This window comes from Lycorma delicatula, chromosome 5 (genome assembly GCF_047948215.1).
Source record: "Lycorma delicatula isolate Av1 chromosome 5, ASM4794821v1, whole genome shotgun sequence".
NCBI lineage: Eukaryota > Metazoa > Arthropoda > Insecta > Hemiptera > Fulgoridae > Lycorma > Lycorma delicatula.
Genome location: NC_134459.1, coordinates 80,409,214 through 80,434,145, shown reverse-complemented (window position 1 = coordinate 80,434,145; position 24,932 = coordinate 80,409,214). Strand labels below are relative to the sequence as shown.

Genomic DNA, 24,932 nt, shown 5'->3' with positions numbered 1-24,932 from the left:
ATCATATTGATTTACATAACTTTGATAATTTTTTAAAAAAATAAATTACAAAAAAAAGAAATGAATCAGTTGGTTTGGAATAGTTACTCAACCTATTTTTTATTTTACAGTTTTATAATAAGGTTTTCAGTCTGTCTTGAACTGTGTAATTACTGGGATAAATAATTAAAACTTACAAACATTCAATAAAAAAATAATTTTTTTGTTATTATTTTATTTAAAAACACAAAAAGTTTATATATGCCACCATATAATGGCTGTTTTACAGGTTAATGTTGTTGATAGTCTTGGATCGTACTGCCAACATCTTCTTTTTCAGACAAAGAAACTTCTTTTATTAATTATTTTAAGACTTTTCAGGGAAACTATAATCCCTTGGTGTATTGGTTATAAAAAGGATGTAACATTTGGAGGAAGTCATGATTGACCAATTAATGTGTTTCCATCAGTCTTTTCAGAAGTTAATTTTGTAATTAGTTAAACAAAACCCGAAAGTCACTTAAACAAAACACTCAAAGCAAAGCTTTATTTGAATAGTATTTTAGATTTTACCATATTAATTTTTTTTAAGTTTCCTAGTCTAGATGTAAGCAGTTTGAATAGTTCTAACAACAATTTCCAGGTGGATTTCCATTACAGTATTGCATTGTAAAATAGTAATCATGTTTAATTCTTTTTATCAATTGTGAATAACTTTTACATTCAACAAATATATGTAGGTTTAATGTAGTCTCACACAATACATACGAATAAAGACCTATTGTTAGAAAAATAAACAACCTTATCTAATAATATTTTTTAAAATGTAGCACTCTCCATACCGTTGAATTTCCTATTTTGTAGCATATCGCCTATTTTTTAACATAGGAAAACATTTTTAATAATGTTTTCCTCTAGAGAAACCATTCTTGTTTGCTCTTGTTCTTCCTCAGCCTTCTGTTTTAATGTGCAGAGTTCCAATCTTCAAAAAGCTTTTGAAAAAGTGTAGCAAAAGTATGATGTATAAGGTTGTTGTTGGTTAGGAAATGCAAGGAAATATAACTGTGTTGGTTCTTGGCCACTACCATTGGCTTGTCCTTATGTAAAAATCATATCTGCCTGCTCACGATAAAAATATCAAACCATTTTAAATAATATTAAAACCAACAAATTGAGTGCATAACAATGCAAATGTAATCAATAAACAGTTATAAATAATTTTTTTTTAAATCTCAGCTGATTAATAAAACATTGATTTTAATTTAATGCACTTGTTGTTATTTGTGATGAAAAACTTAATAATATAATGAACATATAAATATAATATAATGGACCTCTTGTTTTTACTTCCTTGTATGAAATAAAAGAAGTATTGTGATCGTGAAAAATTTCGGTTTTCAGATTTCAATTGAAATATCATCCATTTTGACCATCCTGGAATCCATTTTGACTAGTTTTGGCATAACCTCTGTACATACAGTATGTATCTCGCATAACTCAAAAACAATTAGCTGCAGGATGTTGAAATTTTATATTTAGGATTGTTGTAACATCTAGTTGTGTACCTTCCCTTTTGATTGCAATTGATTGGACCAAAATTCTCCAAAAAACCAAAATCCAAATTTTTGGGATTTTGACTTTAAAGTTTTTACTTTTTCTTGTAGTAATAAGCTCTTATTGAGAACTTTTCAGTGATATATCATGTGGTACTTATTTTCATTGGTTCTTGAGTTATAGTCAAATAAAATTTTAATTAATGAAATATTTGGATCTTACAAGGGGAAGGCACATTGGTTTGAATCAGACTTTAACTCCTTTTTTTAATTTAAATATACTGATTAATAATTATTAACCTCTGACTGTAAACAATTTTTTACAATTGTTAAAATTTTTTTACACATTTAAAAAAAAATGTGTATATGTAATTTAATAGGCGTACAAGGAAGTCATGTGGTGTCCACATCAGGTTTTTTACAAATAAAAAACCTGATTATAAAAATCATGAATGAAGTTTTGTTGTGCGTTAGTTTTTGAACATTCTGTTATGCAAATAATAATATACTGGTAATGTCTGTAACTTTGCTATTTTATGAAGCACATAAAAAAAGGTTAAGTACGCTAGTTTGCTTAAAATTAAAAAGAAAACCTTTTTGACAGTTATAATTTTTTAATAAAATTCATCATTTTCGCATTATTTGGATTTAAAAACTTTAAATGGCTGCCATTTTGAAAACATTATTAGATGAGGATGTTTATATTTTTAACAGTAGGTCTTTATCTCAGTAAGTTCCATGCCAAATTTCTATGTAATTTTTTAAACCATTCTGGAGATAAAAACTAAGTGAAAAAACAAATTGGCAGCTAGCAAGAAAACATCCCATGTTTATAGGAACTTTTTACTTTAAGAAAACCATTGTAGAGTTTTGCAGCCTATTTTAGAAAGATCTGTGCATAAAACTTTCACACAAATACATGAAATAAGGATGTTTATAAAAGAACTCATTTTCAAGTATTATTTAAACAGCATTATATTTAAAATATTACTAAGCATTATATTTAAAGTATGTTTAGCATTGTAGTTAAAGTATTATATTTGAGTTTTTTTTTGTATTTAATACACTTCTGTATTGCACCATTTGTGTCCTCCACACATCCAGGTGGTAATCCAGCTCTTCTCAGTTACTTCCAAGCATGTTGGTTGTAATGGATGCTACTGCCACAACAATCCTCTTTCGTAGGTGGTTGATGTCACTTATTTTCTTCGAAAAGAAATTTAGTGGGGCCATGTCTAAACTTCTTGGTGACCCGGCAATTGGCCCTTCTTGTCCAGTCCACTTGTTTTGAAACCGAATGTTTAATGTAGCGCGGACTCAGTTGCTGTAATGTGGTGGAATGCCATCTAGCTATTAAAAATTAATCGTTTTTCTCCAATATCGTTAATTCGTGGAAAGACGTCCAGTTCAAGCATTTCACAGAAAATATCCCTATTAAATGAGCTTTTTACAAAAATGAACGGGCCCACAATATGATTATTTATCAGTCCCCACCAAACATTGACTTTGGGCGAGTCATGCTGATGTTTGATAATTTCATACGGATGCTCTGATCCCCAAATCCTGAATTTGTGTCGATTTACTTACCCACTAATGTGGAATGTCAATCTCATCTGAAAACATGACACTTTTCGACTATTCCTCATTTTCATTAATGTTGTGTTAAGCATTAAATCTACAAATTCCAATATTTTAATTTCTAAAGTCATTGGGTTTGATTTCATTGCATTTATTCAGTCATAAATGTTGTCTATTACATGAACGTAATCTAAGCCTCTTTTGCACCACTTTTTACATTGTAGATTTAGGTAATCCTAACTTAAACTGATGTGCGCACACACAAACACATACACACATCTCTTCCAGGTGTCCCAGAAGGATTTCGCTAAATTTCACAGACATCTTTCTCTCATTAAAATAATGAAAAAAGTTCATATAAACATGGGTTTAAAAAAACACTGTTAGCAAGTTACAGCTAGTGAAAGATTCTGCTCTTCCACCAAAATTTTGAGAGGCTCATCAGCCCTACAGAAATTTTGAGAAGGTAAATTAAGGGAAAATTCAGTGTTTCTTATGGTTCTGATTTGAATTTTTTTTAAAAATGGGTCCCAGAACTATTGTATTTCCATTATTTTCTATGAGTAGATTATAATAAACAAAAAATTGAGTTAAAAAACACAGTTTTTTAGCATTGACGTAAATTAATGTTAAATTGTCAATCAACAAATAAAACTTATTGGTTAAATTGATAGAGAATTTAATTCTGAGAAAATTGATGTAAATTATCTACCAACAACTTCCCACAACAGCAATTTAGTTGACTTTCATGTGAAACGATAACAGAAAAATTACGCTAGTGTGTATTTGTCTGTCTGCAGTATTATTATATTTATTAATTATTAGTGCATTAATTCCCCACTACATGTGCTGTACAATATTAGTCAATATTTTTAGCAAAGCTGTACAAAACAAAATTTTCAAACTTAGTTGGTGTTTGATTCAGAATCTTTCTTCAGTTTACCGTGTTTGTTATTGAAAAGTTAATTTTCAGCATAAATTTTTTTTTAAATTTATTAAGTGTGCATTTGTGATTTATGTGTGTTTAAGTAGTTCATTTGCACTGATTTTAAAAGATATTAATAATAATTTGTAAGCAATAAGTTCTGTAGTAAGAGAGAAATGACATATAAGTTACAAATCAGGAATATCTAGACACTCGTTTCTTCTGTTGTTTTTGTAACATCAGTGCTACATGAGTCATTGAAGAATATTGTTGATTTCACAATTAAAATATTCCTAACTGTCAAGTATTTGCTGATACTTGCCGCACGTAAGGGTAACAGAATTATGTAACATCTTAATGGGAAACAAATGTGAATAAACAGATTTTAGAGCGAAGTCCAACTACTGGTACTAGTAGATTTTCTGCATTTTTGGGGATTCCACGCAACAGTATATGGCAGACATTACAAAAATGAAGTTCTCTATTCATATCATCCTCAACCAATTTTATCTCTTGATGAAGGTAATTACAATCTACGGCTGAATTACTGTCAGGGTTATTACAAAACAACACTTCCATCGCTGACATTATTTACAGATGAAGCAACATTTACGCAAGATGGGATAAACAATATACAATACACATTTTTGGAAACATGATAATCCTCGTAAACCATTAAACTAATTTTCAGCATTGTTTTCATTAAATTCCTGGTGTGGGGTAATAGGCAATGTCCTTATCAGACCTCACATTTTCAACAGTAGACTCAGAATGTTTTTCAAAATGAGCTGACAATTCTGTTAGAGGATGTTCCACTTAGTACAAGAACTTATATGTATCTCCACCACAATGACGCACCAGCCCATTTTGATGGTCCTGTTATTCATTATCTGAATGAAACATTTCCTAACTGTTAGATTAGATGAGGGGGATCTCAACTATGGCCAGCTAGATCACCTGATACGAATACCTTGGATTTCTTTTTGTGGGGATGTATGAAAGTATGTATATACAAAAATCAGAAAACGCAAATAAACTTACAAATGGGCCATTGAAGAAATAAACAAGATTTCTAGAAAATGCTATCTTATCTATAACTCGCCTTGCCAAAATGCATTTTAGAGGTTGACATTTTAAATAGTTGATATGATGTAAGAATAACTTATGTTGTTTTATTTGGTTTAAGATATTTAGTTTCTTTTTACAATTTTATCCAATAATAGAAGGCTGTTTGTTTTAGTCTAAAATTGTTATTTAGTATTTTCCATATTGGTACAAGTTACTGCATTAAAGAAGAATACACTATTTGATTACATTATTATTTATTTTTTATTGACTTATTTTCATCAATTTAAAAAAAAAAAATTTTAATTTTCAGGTCAAAAATCATAAGGATCTGCTAAATTCGTCCCTTAATGTACTTTCCCAAAATTTCAGTTGGGCTTCATTTCAGTAGAGGAGCAGAAATCAGAGTGAAATCTTTCAGTAGCTGTAACTCACTAACTTGTGTTTTCAGACCATTTTTATATGAACTTTTTTCATTATTTTAATGAGAGAAATATGTCCAAAAATTTATTGCCTTGTAGGTAGTTGTGTTCAACATCTATAAATAAAATTATCTAAAATTAATTGGTAATTAAGGATTTATTGTTAGTGTCGCATAACTTTTGGTTAAATGATAAAAACTAGGATTGAATTAAGTTTAAATAAATATTGTAATTTTGTAGAAGACAAGTATACTGTTATATGAGGTTGTGCAGTACTATTAATATTTTCAGGCTCTTGGATGAAAAGGCTTGTCTCAGAAAAGATACGATAGAATTTCATTTGACTGACTAAAGATTTAACAAACTAACAGATTGTATGGCTAGTGGGAGGTGGGTAGGTAACAGGGTAATCCTTGTATCTGGTATTGTTAGTTCTTTGTTCTAAGTTTGAATTGTAAGCTATAAAAAAAATCTGATTTTATCAAAAGTTATATTTTCAGTCTACTGCAATTAGATTTAAACTTCAGAGGTGAGATGACAATGATTTCTCTTATGAAGGCTCAGGGAGAAAAACTAGATTAACATTTAAAGTATTGTATGAATACCATTGAGGAAGGGTGGCATTTACAATTTTTTTTTATCCAGGACTTTTCATCACAGATTCCTATAATGTTTTTGTCATGGAGCTGTATGCTATTAAGTCCTTGGCAATTAGTGACGTACTCCAGATACCCTGTTGTCTGTGAGATTCAATCTGTTAATCCTGGAATGACTCAGTGTAATAAAAATGAGCTTCTACTGGATCCCCAGCCTTATTGGAATTTCACTCAATTTGTGTGTTGATAAAGCAGCAAAAGAGGCATGTTTGCAGCCTGTTTTCACTAATCGAGTAGTTTCACAAATGGAGTAGTTTTTAATCTTCTGTTTTCTGAAAAGGGTGGTATTTGTGATGAATGGCAAGTGAATGGAATGCTACTATCAACAATTAACTTTGTCCAGTTAAGAACACTGTGTCACGGTGGAGTTCTTCATGCAGTAATAACTGTCAAGAGGAGGCTATTATTTACACTTTATGAATTGGACACACTAAACTCATTCATGGACATCTGATGTCAAGAGCGATGCACCATTTATGCTTGCTGTAACTGCCTGCATCCTTCTAAGCCTTTTAGTCTGTTATGTGGCTTCGCAGTGGAAATTTAAAAGGGACTAACTTCAGAAATATTTTAGAAAACTATTATATTATTGAATGACTTGCTATTTCTTTAAGGCATCTGTATTTTGACTATTATTGTAATATTTCGTTTATTTATGCTGTTTGGCGTATGCCAGATGGTAATTCTGTTGTTTTAATTTAGATTTGTACTATTTCATTGTAGTTTTATTTTGTCTTTAATGTTGGCATAGGCATAGGCATAGGCATTTTACATTTATGCTGTACTGTGCAAGAAATATTTTTCAGTGGGTTATTGCACATTTTAACTGTTAATCTTCTTTGTTTTACATTACTGTTATTTAATTTTTAAGTTTTAGTGTTGGAATTGTTAACTTAAATTTCCAAAAAAGACCTCTTTCCACTCAGCTCAAATTGAAATGTGTTCTTTTTTTAGAGGCCTGAAAGTTGTTTTTTGCAATTCCAAAAGAAATCCTCCCTTGCTTCTTTAAATTAAAAAAATATTGACTTTTTACAATTTTTTTTATTATTTCAATCTAATATTGTGCTTAAAAAAACAAAATGAAGAACTTTAAGAATATTTGGCATGAATTAAGTTTATATATTGTTCCAATTTTTGATGAATCAGATTATGAAAAAGATAAAGCTAAGTAAATATTCTACTTCCATGTCAAATATTTTTACTATAAAAAGTATGTATAAATTGTAATATTTTTTAACTTTGAATTAGTCATATGGGATTCACCATTATGAGTTTTAAAATACATCAAATTCTGAATTTGTGAACTCAAAGTGTCTTATACTGTATGGTCAGCCACATAAATCTGTACTTTGAATATTAGGTTTAAAGATCCACCAGTCTGAAAATATGCTAAGTTAAATTTTTGTATTGTAAAATATGAAGATTTAAAATTTGTAAGGTATTTTGAAAATATTTTTTTTTATTTTCTCTGTAAATTTTTGAAGTTTGGCTTCATTTTCATTTAATTGTATTTGATTAAATAAAAGTAGAGATAATTAGATTTTTTTATTCACTTTTCTTAATCTTTGAAGCATAATTTGTTTAACTTTTATTCTAAATTAGAATAATATTTATTATGATTGTTTTTATTTTACAGCTATTTTGTCCTTGTCATCTAATTAACTGTGGCAGTCTATGATAAAGCTTGATTTATATTATTACTTAATAAAATAAATAAAATATATTGATATATAAGCATCAGTGGAGGTCTTTATTTTCATTTTTGATTGTATTTCAGTGTAAAACATAATTTTTTTTTTGTATTTTGGAAAATATGTAATCTGTAAAATGTAATAGTTTTTGTGTAATGTTAATTACTTTGCTTCAGATACTGATGGTACACCAGAATATGAGAGCGCAGGAGAAAATGAAGTGCCTGTTGGTCAAGAAGTACCTTCTGCTGGAAATGTGACACTGCTGGCTAATGAATTTGAGAGCCTTCATATTGCAACACCAAAACCAGTTAATTCAGAAAAAACTCCATTATTTACTATTAACATAAAAGAAGATTATAGCGATATATCATCTCAAGAAGATGATGATTGTTTTCGTGATATTTCACTTGATGGAAATAGTTCCACTGCTACAGTAAATTTAAACAATAGTACTTCTTTGGAACACAAAGATGCATCTGTTGAGGAAAGTTTTAATCATAGTCTTGCAAAGTTTGGTGATCCACATGTAGTGAATTTAGGTGATAATTTAGTAGATTCATTTTCTGTGACAAAGGAAGAAAATAAGGAAACTACCTCTGAGTTACCTATTTTAAATGAAACTGAAACACAGACTTTGGATTTGAATTTAGATAGTAATAATAAAAGTCTGTTATGGGAATTAGTTGAAGAAGGTGTGTCATGTGATTTGTCATCATCTTTATCTTGTAAAAATAGAGAAGAAAAAGCTTCTGAAGTGTTCATAGGAAAAGAAGAAAGCGAGCAGAACATAAATTCAACTTTGCAGCAGTTTATCGAAGATACCAACAGTGTATATGATGATAATTTCAGTAATAATGTTGAATGTTTATTTAATGATTTTAAATGTGATAAAGTAACTGATAAGAATTTATCTCAACTGTTAGTTCCTGATCCTAGTAACAAATCTGTTGAAAATTTGGAACACAACATACAAATATTTACAGAAAAATTATATGTAGGAAATACTAACTTGAAATCAAATGAAAACAAGGAGGTTGTAGAAGTACATAATGAAATAAACAAATCAGTGGAGATATCTAAGGTTGAGAAAGATATTCAGGAATTATCCATCGAAGATAATCTAAGCATCCAGGATTTGTCTGTTAAAAGTGAACATATAAACATTAAGTTTATAGAAGAATCTGTTCTAAATAGGCTAAATGAAACTGCTGTCATTACAAAATTAATTGCTAGTGCCCAGTCTGTTAAGCAAGTGGTTGAAGAAAAAGAAGATTCTGTTACTGATGAATTTTCAAAATTATCTGTTGAAAATGTTGAAGAATTAAAGCCTGATACTTCAGATATTATTAATAATTCATTAATTCATGTTAGTGGCGATGCTGTTGTAATTGAAACTGGTGTTGAAAGTGAAAACACTGAACAAATTTGTAGTACTAATAAATCTCAGTTTAACTTTGAAGAGCAGACTGACCATTTTGAAGAAAATTTTGTAAAAGAATTTAATGAATCTGGTATAAGACAACAAGATATAAAAGACAATGAAAAGAGTAGTATTGAACAGTTTACCCAAATTTTACCGGTAAAAAGTGATTCCTTTGATAAGACTGAAATAAATTTTCCTTATAATACATCATCTCTTGAGATACATGTAAAGTCTTTTGATAAATCAGAAATAATAGAAAAAGTATATGATTCTACTGGTGAAGTTAGCAATATTGTAAATAAGAGAAATTCTAGTGAACCTGGATCCACTTCTCCAGATGTAGCATCACCCTTTAAAATTTCATTAGATGAAAGAAGAAACAAATTTTCTTCTAAAAGTCTTGATTCTGAGCTTACGGCTGAAGAAACTGATTTTAATAAGAAAACATTTTCTGTTTTTGTTGAAGCAAGTCCTGTAAGTAAAGTGGATGATCGAATTGATGAATTGACATCACTTAGTACAGTTACAGAAATTTCAGTTAAGACAGCTTTTAACTGTTCATTAATTGATTCTGAAAAGGAAGTAGATGCTAAGTGTTTTGAAGTTGTTGATTCATCTGATTCTCAACCTGAAGTTGTAGACATATTTAATAAAGATGAGTTAAACAAGGAAAGTTATGATGTGCTTGTTAATGAAAAAAATTTCATCAGTAAAGCTGCTGAAAGAACTGATGCTGAATCCTTACAGACTTTAATATCAGATATTTCAGAAGTTACATCACCTTTGAAAACTTTGTTAACAGAGCCTGGTACAGCATATACTGAAAACGGTTCAGTTGTTCTGTCTGATTACACAACTGAAGAGACACAAAAAGAAACTGTAGCGCCCATTGAAACTGGACACCAAGATAAAACTGAAGAAATCACTTGTGAACTTGTTTCATCTCCAGTAGAAGTTACATTACCCACAGATACCTTTTTTAATAAATCTGTTCCAATTGATAAAAATGATGTAGTCATTAATAAGAGTGAATCTATTTCATCAAAAATAGAAGTTAATTTACCTACAGAGGCTTCATCAATTAATACTGTTCACAATGATAAAACTGATGATTTTGTCAGTGGTAATGTTGAATGTGTTTCATCACCAGTGGTAGAAGTTAAATTATCTGCTGATACTTCCTCAGCTGACTCTCTTCTCAGTGATAAGACTGATGAAATTGTTAGTTATAACATAAAACCTGTTTCATTACCATTACTAGATATTAAATTGTCTACAAAGACTTCCCTGATTGATTCTGTTCACAGTGATAAAATTGATGAAATTATCAGAAGTGATGTCAAACATCTTTCAGAAGTAGTAGAAAATAATTCATCCATAAAGACTTCACAGGGTTTATTAGAAGTTAAATCATCCAAAGAAATTTCCTTGGTTGACTGTATTCAAAGTGATAAAACTGATGAAATTATCAAAAGTAATGTTGAACCTCTTTCAACGCCAATTATAGAAGTTAATTCATCCATAAAGACTTCACAGGCTTTACTAGAAGTTAAATTGCCTGCAGAACCTTCCCTGAAAGAGTTTCTTCATAGTGATAAAACTGATGAAACCATCAAAAATAATGTTCAACCTCTTTCATTGCCAATAGTAGAAGTTTATTCATCCTTAAAGACTTCACAGGATTTACAAGAAGTTAAATTGCCCACAGAAACTTCCTTGACTGACTTGATTCACAATGATAAAACTAATGAGTTTATCAAAAGGAATGTTGAACCTCTTTCATTGCCAGCAGTAGAAATTAAATCACCTGTAAAGACATCACCAACATCTGCTCAAGAATTTTTATTTGAAACTATTGACCCACCAGATTATAAAATTAATTCAACAGAAACAGTTTCTTTTACAGAAGTAAGGGAAGAAAAAAATTGTAATTTTACTGAAATAAGTAGAGTAAAAGTATTTGATAACTGTATTATTAAGTCATCTGATTTAGACACTGAATCTCCATTAAACTCACTTGAAAAGGCTGATAAAACTAATGTTTTTGAAAACCATTCTGAAATAGTTAATTCATCTGTTTCAGAGCTTAATGAAATAGTTACTGAAGGTGAATCTGAGAAAGAAAAGTGTATTGAAACTAATAATTCTACAAATATTTCAAATAATGTATGCAATGTAGATGATTCTGTTACCATTTCTTCTGAAGCTGTACTCAGAAAAGACAAGACAGAAGCTGTACTTGAAAGTACAAGTGTACCTCAGTTAATTAATAAATCGTTCTCAGAAGAAGTAGAATTGCATAATTCTTCTAAAACTGATAATTTTGATGTTAATAGTATTGAATTTTGTTTTGATGAAAGTTTAACTGCTGAAGCTAAAAAGGTTTCTGAAGATATATTGAATAGTTCAAAAGAGTGTGACATCGATGATGTATGCAGTGAGTTAGATAATTCGTTAGTTATGACCGAAGGTATTTCAAAATCATCTTCTAAGTCTGTTGTGGTAGAAGAAGAAGAAGAATCTGTTACAATGTTTAAAAATATGCCTTCAAATAATTTTCAAAACCATTGCATTAATTCTGTTGGAAAAATTATTCAGGTAATAATTATTGATAAAATATGATAAAAAGAATTTGTGTTAACTAACAAAATTTGAACAAACTTATTTTTATCCTTCATTTTATCTATCATAGAATTTTATATTTTTTTCTTATTTGCAAGACCATGTAAAGAGAAATCTTTAGGAACGTAGACGTGGGCTTATTTCATTATGTTTTACTATAGATGAAACTAGATTCTCTTAATACTGTGTTTTTTCCCTTTAACTAACTTTTATTTAATTCATAATTATATTTTATTTCATTGTCTAATTGTGTTTGTGTTTATTTCTGTTACTTTACTTTTTCATATGTTATCATGATTATTCATATAAAAATAATCTCGTTACAGAAAGTATTTTTGTATTTATAAAAAATTATTACAAACATAACACAAAAAAATTAATCATTCAAAAGAATACAAAAATACTTTCTGTAACAAGATTATATTATCTTAATCTTGTTGTAGAAAATGTTCCTATATTCTTTGTATTATATTTATATTAATTTTTTTTAATTTACACGAGGCCGAACTTATGGAATTTTACATGATGTGTAGGCTGTATATCAATGATATTTTTTGGTGTTATTATGATATATTATGTCATTATAAACTATATTTAGAAATTATTAAAATATAAGATGGGGTTTCGGTGAAAAATGGATTTTGAAAGGTGTATATTTCAGTTTTTTGTACAATAACAAAAAGATACAAACAATATATTTTTGATGTGGACAACAGCTCAAAATAGTTGATTACATGGTTTGATAAAAAGTTTGCAGTTTTTATTTATTTGAAAAGAATGTTATTTTTAATCTCTATTACTGTTTTTGCCATTGTATAATTTTCCCATTGTATAATAAAGCACACTTTTAAATAACTTTTTTCCACTCTTCAGACATATTATGGATTGTTTCTGAAGATAGATATAGTTCCAAAACATGGTTCCATGGTTGGTTAACATAAGTCATTATACCGTTAACGTTATGGTGATTTTTTGTTAAAAATTCTCAAATGAGCTGTGTTGTTTGTACATATGCATTAACACTACATTTTCATGAAATGTACCAACTGGTCATTTTTTATGAATGTAGAATGTAGTCAAATGATGTAGTTTCCAAGTAGTACTTATGCTAACTGCATAGCACCTTTTAGTAAAAGTTCATAGACACAATAATTTTGTAAAATATTTTAATGGTAATAACAATTTTATTAAACCTAAACTTGATCTGTTTATTTATTTATTTTTTTGGTCAGTCTGTATTGGAGCTTCCATTGAGACAATTAAAGAAGCTTCTATTTTCATTATTAAAGAAGTACAGTGTTTCATCTTTAATGAAAGTTATTAAAGATGCATTGGTGGGTCATTTCCTCAGTGATTTTGTGCCTGATTTCATTAATTTTCGTAAAAGTTCTGTTACCATCTCTTGTTCAAAACATACGTGCTATATAAGATCATTATTTTCATCTGGGTGTTTTTAAAACAAGAAATTAAAAAATCGCAAAATAATTTAATCACATCTTTCAAATATAAATTTTGTCAAGTTAAAAATATATATATATATATATATATATATATTTATGTAGAATTGAAATTGTAATGTTTTATTTTAATAAGTTGATAAAAAATCATTTTGTTTTTTACAACAGCTTTTGATGATAATTTGTCAAACCAGAATATTTTAATTAGCATTTAACAACAAATAGAGGCTAGAAGTAAAACCTAGGAACTAATGGTGTATATAACTGTAAAATAATCCCTCAATCTGGCAAATTTCTATTTAACATGTTTTAACTTTTCCAACCCCGATTCCCCTACAAAATAAACTAAATCTTGCCTTCTAAAATTAAAATAATCGTCAAAAGCTGTTATAACAAACAAAATGATTTTTTATAAAATTATTAAGATAAAATATTACGATTTCAATTTTATATATATATATATATATATATATATATATATATATGTGTGTGTGTGTGTGTGTTTTCTTTAACTTACAATTTATATTTGAAAGATGTGATTAAATTATTTTGCGATTTTTTAATTTCTTGTTCTAAAATTAAAATAAAAAATTTAAAGGCAAGATTTAGTTTATTTTGTAGTGGAATCAGGGTTTGAAGAAGTTAAAAACATGTTAAATAGAAATTTAACAGATTGAGGGAGTATTTTACAGTTACATACCATTAGTTGCTAGGTGTTTACTTCTAGCCTCCATTTGTTGTTAAATTCTAATTAGATATTCTGGTTTGACAAACCTAAAATGAAGTAGTTAACGTGTACAATATATTTGTAAGATTGTATTCTCTTGTTAAAATACCAGGGTTATGGCCATCAATAGATAGGAGAAATCAGAAATTTTTAGAAACTGATCAATAAATTATTTATAGATGCTGTGATTGATAATGATAAATACATTATTCTATTTATTTTCCATTTATTGTGGCAGTACATTTGCCATATTTATCAAATTTTGGAAGGAAAAGTACATTATTGTGTTAACCAATTAATAACCCTTAATATTAATAAAAAACAGTTTTATGTAAAAATGTGTGATTTATTTCTTTCATTTTTTTATTCAAACAGTAAATTGCAATGAGATTTCATTTATAATATATTTGTGTAAAATATAAAATATTCAAGAAACACAGAATTGAAGATTTTTAATTGACAGTATTTCCATAATACAATTTTCCACATAAGTTTTCTTTATATTATACTGAATAATTTAATATTTGATTTAGACTAATGCAACAAATTTTTGCAGAGTCAATTAGAAAAAGTCAATGCATGTACAAAGTTAAATCAATATTTTCAATTATAATTTCTGATTTTATTTGTATATATTGATGTACCATTTTTAACCACCTTAACTATTTTTAACGCCTTAATTTTATAAGGTATAAAAATTTTTAGAGAGTATCCTTAGTATAAACCGGTTGGAAGACCGGTAATAGAGCTTTAAATTTAAATAATACTTTATATTCCTGTTATTTAACATTACTGATTCACTTAAACTAACAGGGCTTTATTTGGGAGAAAAATTCAGAATGTTTGAAAATATTTTTGCACAAAAGTGTTTTGATTGGATGGATTTTTAAACTAAAGTTTGTCAGCTGAATTGTATTTTTTTAATTCAAGTTATTTCGTAAAAATTGTGTTACCTGTTGTTATAAGTAAGTTAAAATTCATTAGACAAGTAGAATTTTGTTTGTATTAATTTGTTACATTAAGAAAATAATTTTTTTGTAGAAAAATGTTTGTGTATTGTCTGATCAAAATTAATTGGTAGCAATAGGTGTGTAGGTGATAATTAAATATTATTAACTTATCTTATTTATTGTGTGGTAATACATTTTAGCACAGATTGTTTTGAGTTTAAATATGTTTTAATTATTTTAATCACTGTTAAAATTAGCACAATTAGTGGATTTGTATGACTTTAAATAAATTTAATAGTTATTTAATAATTCTAATAGAATAACAGAATAATTTTTCCTTTGATTTATTTATGATTTTGTCTTGTTTTTTAAAAATGTTTCTAAGTATTCATTTATATGCATGAAATATGCAGATTGCATTGCTTTTAAATTGATTTAATACTATAAAATGGGGTTTTCCCTCAAGATCTCTGTGTCTGGTTCTAGATTGATTTTGAAATTTGGTTGCATGTATTGCCTCAGTTAGGGTTTTTTGTTGAATGCATTTTTGATTTTTTCAGTTTTTCAGTTATAAAACTGCATGTTACTTTATATTATACTTTTGTCTGTGTGTGTGAAAAAGTTAAATATAAGCTTTTAAACATTAAAATTTAATATGTGGCAGTAAACATTTTAATAAAAATTATGTATTTTTTCTTGTAAGCAGGTTATTTGTTCTGTACTCATATTTTTTATGTAATAGTTTTTCTTATATAATAGAAATAAAAGATATACTTTAATAACTTTCCTACCTTTCTATATTAATTTTTTGAGTCTGTTGTTTCAAAAAACTCAAACTCAAAAAACTTAATATGCAAAATTTTGGGGTTTTTTTTCTATTTTGAGATTAAATTCAATTCCTGTCTCATATTGGGCAGGCCAAAACTATTAGCGTTGCTGTGTAAAAATAAGGAATCAGAGAACCTATTTTCTTTTTCTATAAGTGTCAGATGTATGTATTTAAATAAAATATCTGATTTTGTTTCATAAACGTACTTTTAGGTTCTTTAAAACATTTTGTTTGTTTCTATAATTACAAATTTCATTTCAGTAATGCTCTAGTCTATTTTTTGAAAGTAATATTAATGAGTTGTGAGAACCAGGTCATTAATGTAACTTTGGTCATTGGAATTTATCTTATGTTACATCCTTCACTTTACAGAAGGCTAATTCCTTGGTAATAATATGATGCAGTTTACCTTATCCCAGAATCAAAAACTTTTATTTCTATTTGGTTGCCATCTTTTAAATCACAAGAATTGAACTTTTGTGTATTGGGTAGGAAACTGTTCTTAGAGATGTCAGATGTATGAACACATTCAGAATAAAATTTGAAACGTTTGTCATTGGGATCCTAAATCAAATATTTTCTTTTGATCATTGAATTTGATTATGTAATATTTCATAAATCTAAATGAAGTTCTGAATTAAATAATAAAAAAACTAAATTTGTGATGAACATAAGTTTTTGCAAATTATTATGCAGTATTTGTAAAAGAAATATTTAGATTAAGATGTATGAAAAAAAATATTTGTAAATTATGAAAAGAATAATTCTTTTCTTTCTTTGTTTTTTGTTAATAGAAATGAATAATAACTTATGCACTGTACTTGTAATAAAGTATAATAAATGTAGTGTGGTAGGCATTATGATGAAGCAAAATTACATGTTACCACAAAAAAATATAATTCAATTTTTTGTGCAGTCTATAATGCTTAAGTTAAAGAAAATACATTTTAATAAGTAATGTAAGTTATACTTGTTAGAGATAATGTTTATCATCTTCTCTGATAGAAAGCACAGTAATTGCATCATTATGCTATCTTTATTTTTCTTGAGGCTGTAACACTAAAACAGCTTAAGAACAAGATGGACTAATCAGAAGAGTTGCTTTATCTGAGAGTAATGATATTCACTGTACAGTAAGTTCCTATGATGAACAGAGTGAAGGTGTCACTTGTGGGGTCAAACTCGTGTTTTTGAGTGGACTTGATATGCTGATGATCACACTATGTTTGATTCAGTGAAGGTAATGGAAAACTGCTCTGCTCCTTACTCTACTTTGTAAGCTGAGGTTGGAGTGCTTATGAAGAATGATATAAACCTTGAGAATGACTGTGTCAATTTTATAACTGCGCTTTTTTTTTAATAATAGAAAACTGAATTTATTTTTATTATTCATTAGAGAAAGAGAATTCAAGAACAAGAAATAAGAGGAAATCAATTCATTGAAGGTGTTTGAACCAGTCTTTCTTGAAAATTGGTTTAATATTCATATCTGTTAAATATTGCAAAATATGTAGGTATAGTTTCATTGTGCTTGAATTTTTTTTTTTGGTAATGATTGATTAAAATATATATATATACTGTGTATTGGTATTTTACCAGATTACATCCTATTGCCAGAATGTAACTATTTCATTAAAAATCAATGTCAAATTTAAACCCCTTACCCTTGAAAAAAATAACACTTTATAATAAAAAGTAGTGAAAATAAAGTTACCAAATAATATACAATTTCAACACTCAAATGAGTGCTCGATTGATTGAATATGCAATATTTTTTTGTAAGCAGGTTTTTTGTTCTGTACTCATATTTTTTTTTATAAATTAAAGGTGAAATGAGAATAGATTTTTTCTCATTCATTTATTTGTTTAATGTTAATTTATATTATAAATTTCATCAATTTTGGATGTTAATAGTTGGCTTAGACAAGGATCATAATCAGTTGATGTTTGACCATCTGAAATGTTTCCATCACGTGTATGTATGAGTCCAACTTTAAAGGCTTATTCCCACATACTGTGTGTAACATTTCAGATCTGTATGTAAAGGATTTTTTTATTGTAACAGAAAATTTCATGTTTATTTTTTTGTTAATGAAAATCACTTTAAAATTCAATAAAAATAATTCACACGATTGTAATATTTGTCACTTGTTTTTGTGTCAATTGCATTCTCACCTGTGATTATAACTGTGTTTGCAACACTTGTCACAAACAGGCATAGTATGATGACTAAATAAAATTTTCAATGCAGTTTTCATTGGGCTACTATCCAATGATGCCACTAGGTCAACATAGTACACATTCTACTTGTAGCACTATCTGTTGCACAGTTGTAAAGGTTTGGGAATTTTACAGAAAAACCTTGTATATATTATACATATGTTAGTCAGCCCAGGCGAATCCCAGAGCCAACTCAAGGGCTCCTTGAGGCCAAGGGGCCGCCTATCCCATGGTCGTAAAACTTGCTTTGCTCGCCACTTCTAATATGCTGGACACCTGCAGAGCTTGCTTTGGTCACATTTCTCATCTACGCTAAAAGCAATATAGAGTCTCATTCCTTACTTATAATCAAAAGTCTTCCATTGGAAAATTATATATTTGCTTTATCTAAATTATATTTTTTGTTGGTTTATTGTAATCATGTATAAATGATAAATATTTTTCACCATAATTGCCTAATGTTGCATGAAGTCCATTTATTCTGTATGAATCATTTTCAAAATTTCTTTGGCTTTTTTTCTCTGTTTTCAAAAGGTAAGTTATTATACATGTTGCACATTTCATATATTCTGATTTTATTTCTTTTGGTACACCAATTAATAATTCATTTTTGCAGAAAGTATTTAAATAATTAAAATTTATATATGTCCCAATGTACGATGTTGTTTTTCTTAACATCTTTTCTTTTACATTCTATTCAAACTTACATCTATTCTTTTATTCTGTTTAAAAATAATGTTATGCATAATATATATATGATATTTTTTTATAATCAAAAACAAACTTGAACAACCGAAGTACAGAATTACAAAGTAAATGAAATGACAAGTATTAAATAAATATAGTATAAGTATTCTAATAGTATTCTATAGTATAAGTATGAATATTCTGTTCTTACTTACATTCCCCAATTATTCTTTTATATTAAAGGAGGAATATTCCGAATACCAGTTCATTCTTTCACTGGTGAAATTTTAATGAAAAGTTACCATTGAAAAATTGTTAGGTTGTTAATTGTTTTCTTACAATTTCTCTGAAACCGCCATGAATTTTTTTTCATATTTTAGGTAATAATAGGTGTCTTTTAAATGGTGTCTATAAAGCCTGTTTAATGACTAATGGTTAGACATAAACTTACACTCATTCAATTCAGTTGTTTGAAAAGAGGTAGAGATGTGTATCATGCTTTTTGTGATATGTGTAAAAAACATTTTGGAATGGGCAATATGGGCCAAAAGGCAGTAACTTTGCACAATAAAGAGAAGCAACATAAGGAAATAATTAAGATAAGGAATTGTCAGCCTTCACTGAAAATCTTTTTTGATCTTCCAGTGGTACTTCAACTCAGCAGACTAAAACTTTGATCAACAGTTGTGAGATAAGTGATAAGTGATAATATCTGTCTGTTCTTTGCCTGGATCTTCTGATCAGAGTAATAGCATTTCAGCTTCAAATGATAGATTTAAATCTTTGATTTCATTTACACAAAATGACAACACAGTTACTGCTTTTTGTTATCAAGACAATGTTTCTAAGGCGCAGCATACGTGGGTTCTCAATGTTGTACAAAATAAGTTATCCTTAACTTTATGTGAAGATATTGGTGCAACTTTTAAAATTATGTTTCCTGATAGTTGTATAGCATCAAAATTACACCTTGGAGAGTAGTAAATGCTCTTATGTTTTTATGTATAAAATAAGGTGTGTGCTGTGTTCTAGTTTTCTTACCTGTATTACTTCTAGTTAGTGATTTTGATTTTCCTTCATACATTTATTTTTTTGTTAAATTGAAATCTGTTGTTAGCATTTTTATGCACACAAAGTTATTGTTTTTTGTTTACTTTGCAAAATATTTTAGGCTAGTTTTTGTGAAATTTTTTTTCAAGTTTCTCTAAGTGTGATACTGTTTCATGAATTGCTTTTTTGTGTACATTACAGATCTGTAAGTACAATTTTTCTATCACCCTTAGTTATAAATAAATTACACTTCAAAAAAAATTAAGGGGTAATTTAGACAAAATCTGTAAATTTATAATTTTGCTTGGCCATACCTGTGTTAGAATGATATTGCTGATGTTTTTCTTTTATAAATAGCCTCAGGCACATCCCGAATTAATGTCCAACAGTAATCAGCTAGCATGTTAGTATTTCATTTCCCTTTATAGTGGCTTTCCATCACTGAAATGTCTTAGTGGAAACTTCATTTACATCTCTGAGGTTGTCCAGGAAAAAATCCAGATGTGAGTGGAGGAAATGTATTTTCAAAGACATATTACTTACCATAGCTCTGTGTGAAGTAAGAAGTTGTTTAACAGTATTGTGGTAATTGTCGGATTTTTGTTTGTCGAGAAAGTCCAAGCTGCACTTTCTACATATTTAACATTGAGTTAAATATATAATTTTTTACCAACTCTCTTATTTGAGGATCAAAAAATATTTTTTCTATAATTTTTTCTTCACTTACATTCGGAAATTTCTGCCCGATGTATAAAAAATTCAGGACTATTCTTCTTTGCTTTTACAAAATTTTTCATTAGGGAGTAAAAAAAAAAATATTTATTTTGGGTTCAACTAAGGGCTCATGAATAATATTTTTTCCATTTGGAGTTAATTTGTCTTGTTTCTTCCACTCCTTAGGTAACATAATATTTATCTGTAGCTCAGCTGTTGTCCTATTCGCAAAGAAAACACACATTTAGTATAGCCTAACAAAATAGCTATAACTTTCAAATCACCACATATGTTCCAACTATGTTTTTTATAATTTATTTTTTTAAGAACGTCTTTCTTCACATCGTATGTCTCATTCAAATTAATATCATAAGCAATTTGTATCGAAGGATATTTGTTACCATTGTGTAGTAGAACCACTTTTAAACTGTATTTGGACGAATCTGTGAAAAGGCGCCAGTCCTCAGGTTTTATGAACTTGTCCTAAGTGCAACATAAGCTCATCAATATTTGTGCAATAAACCAAATTATTTCCATCAAAGAACTGAGAAAGTTCTTTCAGCTTTGAAAGCTCAAAATTTTGTATTTTTTTAAAGTAAATTCCAACCTTGCAGTCTTAATCCTAAGAGTTCAGCTTGATTTTTTGATAAATTTAAATCCCTAACAAAGTCATTTAATTCACCTTGTGTTATAAGATGTGGCTTATTTGAAGATAATTCAAAGTCAAAATCATTGTTGTCTTCAGTATTGCCTGATGCTTCATCGCTGCTTTTGAAACATACATTCACAGGTGGCTCAGGAACTGGAATAATTTCACTGTGAAGTACAGGCCAGATTGCAGATTGCAATAAAGGATATTTTATAGTATGTTTAGATGTTTTTAGAAATTCCAGACACTTGTTAAACAGAAGTAACAATCTGTTACACGATTCTTTGGTTCACACCAAACCATAGGCACACCAAATGCACAAAGCCTTACATTTACCTTTCAGCCATCCTCTTAAATATGCAGAACAATTATATATTATATATGCAGAACATACTATATTAGGACCCCACGTATGATCCTGATCATCAATTTTATACTGAAAGTAAAATTAAAGGTGTAATGTTTTTCTATTTGATTTTTACGGTAATCTCACCACATACATAACAAAATGCATCCACATCATTTACACAATTTTGAGGCATTATGACACCTGCACTGTTAACAAACTTAAAGACAGCAATAAGACTGAACAAAATTAATTCATTCCTAATTCCAGTGCGTAATATAAACAACACAGCTGTGTTTTCAGCTACATGTTTTGACCTGCACAGACATGATTAATCTTGTCCATGAAGGCTCGCTCTTTAGTATTAGATATGATGTCATATGGGACCATGATATGATTTAATTCTTTGTCTAGTATTGTTTATTTATAGCTTACAAATTATGTTAACGAAGTTGAGCAATAAAAAATGAGCTAATAAAATACAATACAGGAGCTTAAAATGCTAAATATACATTGAAAAATGGAAAAAAATCCTTTAATTAAAATTTAAAAATTTTTCAAATATGGTGGGTGATTGAAAGATTGAGTTAATATTTGTTTTCAGTATCAAAAAACAGATTAAAATCATGTATTGCATGTTAGGAAACAAAATTATGTTTATCAGTGTTGTTATTAAAAATTTCTTTAATTAGTTTTTATTTCTTATCTGTGTTACTTTTAGTTATAATGATGTTCATTTTTATGTTAGAAACTTATTAAATATTGTTTTTTTTTTGTACTTAGCAGTGTAGTTTACTGGAAAAAATTTATCACAAAAAATAGCCTAATTTTAAATGTATGTTGTTAAAAAAATCATTAAAAATTAAACTTTAAAAATGAGTCTAATAAAAAATAAAAAAAAGACATGAGTTGGGCAGCTGTGGGGATGTTGAAGGCTACAAAAAAATAAAACATTATTTATTTTGTGGTGCTTTATTGTTATTTTAAAATAGTTTATTAAATTTTGTTTCATTTCTTTTACATTAAACAGAGTCACTTCCCTCTAATACACTCTAAATCGTAATTGAGGCAACCTTTCACACGTGTGGGAAAATTAACAGAAACTATTGTCAAATTTGGGGGTACTGAAACCCCCTATACAGGAATTGAAGATGAAACAACTGCATTGTGAGTTGGCTTGTCTGTACATTTGCAGTCTGCTGACCTTGAGAATACAGAACAAATGTTTGAAGATATTTCCTCTCACTTGAGCGTATGTTTAAGAGATTATGATGACTGGTTTTCTAAGTATAAACCATTACTTTTGGATACTTTTAGCCTGGATACTTTGTATTATTGTGCTGTATTGTACAAAAAGTCAAGAAGTATATTTACTGGAATGATAACAAAGGATGTATAACAAAAGTGGAAAGTACAGCAAACCATGATTAATTTACACAGTAAATGAATGAACATAGTTCAAATTGTGTTTGTTCACCTCTGTTTGTCCAGAATATTGGTTTTAAGTACATGTATGTTTATGATTTCACTCAATGTATGTGGAATATGTTTTAAATGGAATTTTTTTTCATTGTTGAAAAATTTATGAAGAATATTGAGAAATGAAGTATAAATTTGAAGATCGGGAGTATCAAATAATGAGAGTTAGATATGACCACAGAATCATGTAAAGAAGAAATTCATGTATGTATGTGTGCGGTTTGCTTGCAAATGCATATCAATTTATTTTGAATTGATTATTCATGGAAAAAATTGATAGCTGTAACTTAAAAGCAAAAAAGTGCTTAAAACACTGAAAATATAAATGAATTATAAAATTTGAACATAATTGGCTTGGAATATTTGATACTTAATAAATTAAAGTTTTAAAATTTATTTACCACTTTTTTTCAGTCTACCATGATTTAACAATCAACAAAAAGGTGTTAGGGATTTTGTTAGAAAAAGAAAAAGTACAACTTTGAGTTTTTCCAGTCTACACCTTTTTGATATAAAAGGTATGTTCAGATTATTTTTTAATCTGTTCAGACTGAACAGATTAAACAGACTTAACAGTTTTTTTTAACTGTTGTTCAGATATTTTTTTTTAATCAGTCTTTAAATATTTTGTTTAAATATCTTGATTCTGTATGTTAATTATTATAATTGTGTGGTAGTATAATTTAATCTTAAAATTTTTTTCCAGGAATCTGCTTCAGTAAATTCTAATTCGGATGTAAATAAAAGTGAGGCTGGCCCTGTTACTGCTGAGGAAGAATACCAGAGTGCAGATTGTAAGTGAATGATATTTAACATATTTCTTATTTCTGTTATCGGTCATTTAACTGATCTTGTCAGCTCATTCTTATCTATTTTGTTTTAATTTTTTATTGTATCCATATATTCTGCACCTTCCATTTTATTTATTGAATGTATTCTAAGTGATGTCTTTAGTTTTTAGCTGCTTAGCTTTTTCTCTGCCACTGAATTAACTAACCCCTAATTTCATAATGTACAACATGCTACTGTTATCTTTCTTTTAGAAGATGATTGCCCACAAAATTTCCTTTTCTAAAGTTTATCTAAACAGTTTGTTTATATTTTATCAACTTCCCTAATTTTCAACATTATCCTGTTACACCACATTTTAAAGCTTATATTACATTTGTAATTGTTAAAAAACATATTTTGTATAATATTAAAAAAAGTCTTGCTTGCTTGAAATTTCTCTTGGCTAATGGAAGTCTGCTTTTTTAATGTTTTCCGTAGTCTTAACATTTAGCCTGTTACATTAGTAGACCCTGGTTTACAGCCATTCATTTCAACAACCAACTTGATTATTTGTAGCAAGAAGGAACTTGTTAATTTACTAAATGTAAGTGATTGGTGGGTTGCAAAAAGATTTATCATGTATTTACATATACTTTCAGTATGACTGCAAGTTTTTATTACCATCATTGATCCAATATATTCACCCTTTTTATCCTATAGATTGTTCTTCCATTCCAACAGTGCTATAACTATTTTACTTACACTGTATTAAACATGAATGCAGTTTTACAATTGTGATGCAAGATGTAAAAATATCTATTTTCTTATTTCATGTAACCTATGCAGCAAATTCATATTATAACATAAGCTCAAAATTTTAGTCAAAGATTTCTGTATGCTTTTGCTTTGTGTTATGCTGTGTATATTTATTTTACTTTTTTTGTGTTATATTCATTGTTTCTTCTAAGTTTGATAAAATTACTGGTCTAATTAACCTGATTAATATATCTGATGACATAAATTGGTAGAAAAAAGAAAATTGACTTATCTCTTCAAAAAGTCAAAGAAGGTAGTCCTTCTCAAGAAAAATACAAAATCTTAAATCTAAGAAATCATGGATAAAAAAAAGTAAATGA

The 24,932-nt window shown here is 28.3% G+C and overlaps 1 protein-coding gene across 4 annotated transcripts in view; it reads left to right on the top strand.

The window, feature by feature from the left end:
• The window catches only part of tacc (transforming acidic coiled-coil protein), a 136,707-nt gene that overhangs the window by 72,111 nt on the left and 39,664 nt on the right, over window positions 1-24,932 (top strand). For all 4 annotated transcript variants that reach the window (XM_075366453.1, XM_075366456.1, XM_075366455.1 and 1 more), the window contains exons 4-5: window positions 8,046-11,893; window positions 23,732-23,819. In XM_075366453.1, the coding sequence (XP_075222568.1) occupies window positions 8,046-11,893; window positions 23,732-23,819 (3,936 nt within the window). The remainder of the gene's footprint in view (window positions 1-8,045; window positions 11,894-23,731; window positions 23,820-24,932) is intronic.